The 3887-nt window shown below is 68.7% G+C and overlaps 1 protein-coding gene across 1 annotated transcript; it reads right to left on the minus strand.

Annotated features, from left to right (window-relative positions):
* Nucleotides 1-226: 226 nt before the first annotated feature.
* LOC112967189 (alanine aminotransferase 2-like) lies at nt 227-3857 on the minus strand (the record flags this gene model as incomplete). Its single annotated transcript, XM_026068084.1, has 8 exons — nt 3731-3857; nt 3519-3627; nt 3279-3409; nt 1682-1925; nt 1526-1605; nt 1303-1439; nt 519-693; nt 227-454 (listed from the first exon to the last, which is right to left on the minus strand). Coding segments are annotated over exons 1-8 (1137 nt in total), but the record flags the coding sequence as incomplete, so codon positions are not given.
* Nucleotides 3858-3887: the final 30 nt, after the last annotated feature.

A 3887-nucleotide genomic window follows, 5' to 3' on the forward strand; every position in this document is an offset into this window, starting at 1 on the left:
CCATGCCCATGTCCATCCCTATGTCCATGCCCATGCCCATCCTCATCCCCATAACCAGCCCCTTGCCCATGCCCATCCTCATCCCCATGAGCAGCCCCTTGCCCATGCCCATCCTCATCCCCAGGCCCATCCTCATCCCCATGCCCATACACGTCCATCCCTATGTCCATGTCCCTGCCCATGTCCATGCCCATGCCCATCCTCATCCCCATGACCAGCCCCTTGCCCATGCCCATCCCATGCCCATCCTCATCCCCATGCCCATGTCCATGCCCATGCCTATGTCCGTGTCCATGCCCATGCCTATGTCCATCCCTATGTCCGTGTCCATGCCCATGCCCATGTCCATGCCCATCCCTATGTCCGTGTCCATGCCCATGTCCATGCCCATGCCCATGCCCATTTCCATGCCCGTCCTCATGCCCATGCCCATCCCCATGCTCATGCCCATCCCCTTGCCCATGCCCATGCCCATCATCGTGCTCATGCCCCCATCCTTGTCCCCTGCCCGCACTCACGGCGATGAAGCGCTCATAGGAGGGCTCGCCGGGCTGCGGCGGGTCCACCACGGCGTCCAGGACGATCTGCCCAGGCACGGGCGGGCACAGGCGCACCGACACCAGCTTGGCCAGCTGCTGCCGCACCTCGGGGTCCATGTTCACCACCTCCACGTAGCCGCTGCGAAACCCGCACCTGGCCGCAGCGCAGCCCATGACGGCACCGGCGGGCACCCATCCGTGGGGGCCGCAGCCAGGGAGCCAGGGGTGGGGACCCATGGACAAGGATGCACAGGGTGGGGGTACCCAAGGATGGGGATGTGTGGACAGGGGCTCAAGGATGGAGACCCCATGGAGACCCAGATGGGGAGCCACAAATGGGGACCCCCCCCCCAAACAGGGACCTGCGGATAGGGACATATGGACAGGGCCACACAGACAGGGAGCCATGGAAAAGGAAGCCATGGACAGGGACCCACAGACAAGGACCCATGGATAGTGATCCATAGCAGGGACCCATGGGGGCACCACCATCCCCACACTGGAACTTATGGAGCTGGGGCACCACCATCCCCACCCCAGCACCCATGGGGCTGTGGCACTACCATTTTTACCCCAGGACCCGTGGGGCCAGGGCATCACCATCCCCATCCTGGAACCCATGAGGCCATGGCACCACCATTCCCACCCATGGGGCCATGGCCTCCACCCATGGGGCCATGGCACCACCATCCCCTCTGCTTTGGCTCTTGGGGCCCATGGGGCAGGGGGAAAGCATCGCCAGGGTGTCTCATGGGGCACTCACTCGCCCATGAAGCCCTTGGAGATGGAGTGGAAGGAGGCCAGCTCCACCACGTCTGCGTATGGTGGCCCGAGCTCAAACAGCACCTTCTTGAAGGAGTGGAAAGCCGAGCCCTCGGCGTAGATGTTGTCCTGGTAGACCTGGGGGGCAGCGTGGCGTCACCCCAGACGCCGGGGTCCCCCGGGCAGGTGATGGTGGGGAGAGCCGCCCCGTGGACCACGCTCACCTCGTCGGCCATGAGGAAGAGCTTCTCCTCAAACGCAAACTTGATGACGTCCTCGATGCACCGCCGGCTCTGCACCTGCCCTGGAGAGACCCGCGCGTCAGGGGCTGCTGCGGCACCGGGGGTCCCCGGGCTCCCGCCCCGTCCTCCCGGGGATACCGGTGGGGTTGCCCGGGTTGATGATGCAGAGGACGCGGGGGGCGCAGTGGCGGCGGGCCTCGGCCAGCGCCCGCCGCAGCTCGCCCACGTCCAGCGCCCAGCAGTGCTCCTCGTCCAGGTAGTAGTTGACCTGCACGGCGCTGAGCTCGGCGATGGCGGCCGAGTAGAGCGGGTACTGCGGGATGGGGATCATCACGCCCGTCCGCGACGTGCCCTCCCCGGACACCAGCAGCTTCAGGATGGTCTGCGGGAGAGGAGCCGCGTGGGCACGGGCACCGCGTGGGGAGGCCATGGGCACGGGGACGGTGCGGGGATGGGGACAGTATGGGCGGGGGGGGTGGCATGGGATCAGCAATGGCATGGGAGTGGGGACAGTGTGGGCCCAGGAATAGCATGGGCATAAGGATGGCATGGGCACGGGGACAGGGTGGGTACAGGGACAGTGTAGGCACAGGGATGGGTTGGACACGGGGACAGGATGGACGCGAGGACACAGGGACGGACACCGGGGGACGGGGACACGAGGGGACGGACGGGGACACGGGGACAGGGTGGACACGGGGGGGACGGGGACATGGCAGACACCAGGGGATGGATGGGGACACGAGGACGGGATGGACACGGGGACAGGATGGACGCGAGGACACAGGGACGGACACCGGGGGACGGGGACACGAGGGGACGGACGGGGACACGGGGACAGGGTGGACACGGGGGGGACGGGGACATGGCAGACACCAGGGGATGGATGGGGACACGAGGACGGGATGGACACGGGGACAGGATGGGCATAGGGACAGGGTGGGCATGGGGGGGGTCACTGTGGGTATGGGGATGGCATGGGGACAGTGTGAGCATGGGGCAGGGTGGGCATGGGGACAATGTGGGCACGGGATGGTGTGGGCATGAGGACAGGGTGGGCATGGGGTCACGGCGGGTATGGGGATGGCATGGGGACAGTGCGGGCACAGAGATGGGGTGGGCATGGGGCAGGGTGGGCATGGGGGGGTCACTGTGGGTATGGGGATGGCATGGGGACAGTGTGGGCATGGGGCAGGGTGGGCATGGGGACAATGTGGGCACGGGATGGTGTGGGCATGGGGACAGGGTGGGCATGGGTGTAGGGATGGCATGGGGGACACTGGGCATGGGGACAGGGTGGGTATAGGGATGGCACGGGGATGCTGTGGGCACGGGGACAGTGTGGGCATGGGGACAGAGTGGGTATAGGGATGGCATGGGGACAGTGTGGGCACAGGGACAGTGCAGGCACGGGGACAGGGTGGGCATGGTGCTGGCACGGCAGCCGCAGGGCCGTAGGGCAGCGTGGGAACTGGCCGGAGCCACCAGGATGGCACGGGATCGTGGTGGGCATGGGGACGCCGAGGCCGCGGGGGCCCGGCTGGCCGCGCAGGGGACATCGGCGCTGCCCAGCCCGGGGCCGGTGCCAGGCGCTGCACAAAGGCCCTTTGTGGGCTCCAGCGCCGCCACCGCCGGCCCCAACCCCGGGGGGGGCGTGGGAAAGCCGGCCGGTGGCAGCGAGCCCGGGTGGCACGGTGCCACCGCCGGGGGGGGGGGACAGGGGACGGGACCGTACCACGATGGCGTCGCTGGCCCCCGTGGAGAGGAAGATGTCGTCGGGCTTGGCGGGCACGCCGTCGCGCCGCTCGATGAAGCGCGCCACGTCGCGGCGCACCAGCTCGATGCCGGGGCTGGCGCTGTAGGCACCTGGCGGGGCAGGGAGCCGGGTGGCGCGGGCGACGCCAGGGTCCCCAACCTCATCTGTGTCCCCCCCCCCTCTTCTCCGGGCCCCCCCCGCGGCGGGACGGGCACTCACCGGCGCTCTGCCCGGCGCAGGCCGCCAGCAGCCGCCGCGCTCGCTCCTTGGCGTCGCCGGGGATGGAGGGTTCGCTCAGCAGCTCGGGGCACAGGCACAGGGCGCTCACCTGGCACGGCACCGGGGCGCAGCTCAGCCCGCCGCCCGGACGCCTGGGCCCCCCCCGCTGCCACCGTCCCCCCAGCCCACCCCTGCGTCTGCCCGGCTGGTACCTGGCGGAGGAAGGTGATGGGCTTCTGCCCCATGGCGTGGGCATCGCCGATGTTCGCTTTAATCACCTCCGTGAAGGGCTTGGGGACGCCCTGCGGGCACGGGGAGGGGGTGAGGAGCGGGACGAGGGTCCCCGCCGCCGCCACCACTGCCACCGCC

Source organism: Apteryx rowi, unplaced genomic scaffold (assembly GCF_003343035.1).
Source record: "Apteryx rowi isolate R43461 unplaced genomic scaffold, aptRow1 scaffold_2680, whole genome shotgun sequence".
In the NCBI taxonomy this organism is placed as follows: domain Eukaryota; kingdom Metazoa; phylum Chordata; class Aves; order Apterygiformes; family Apterygidae; genus Apteryx; species Apteryx rowi.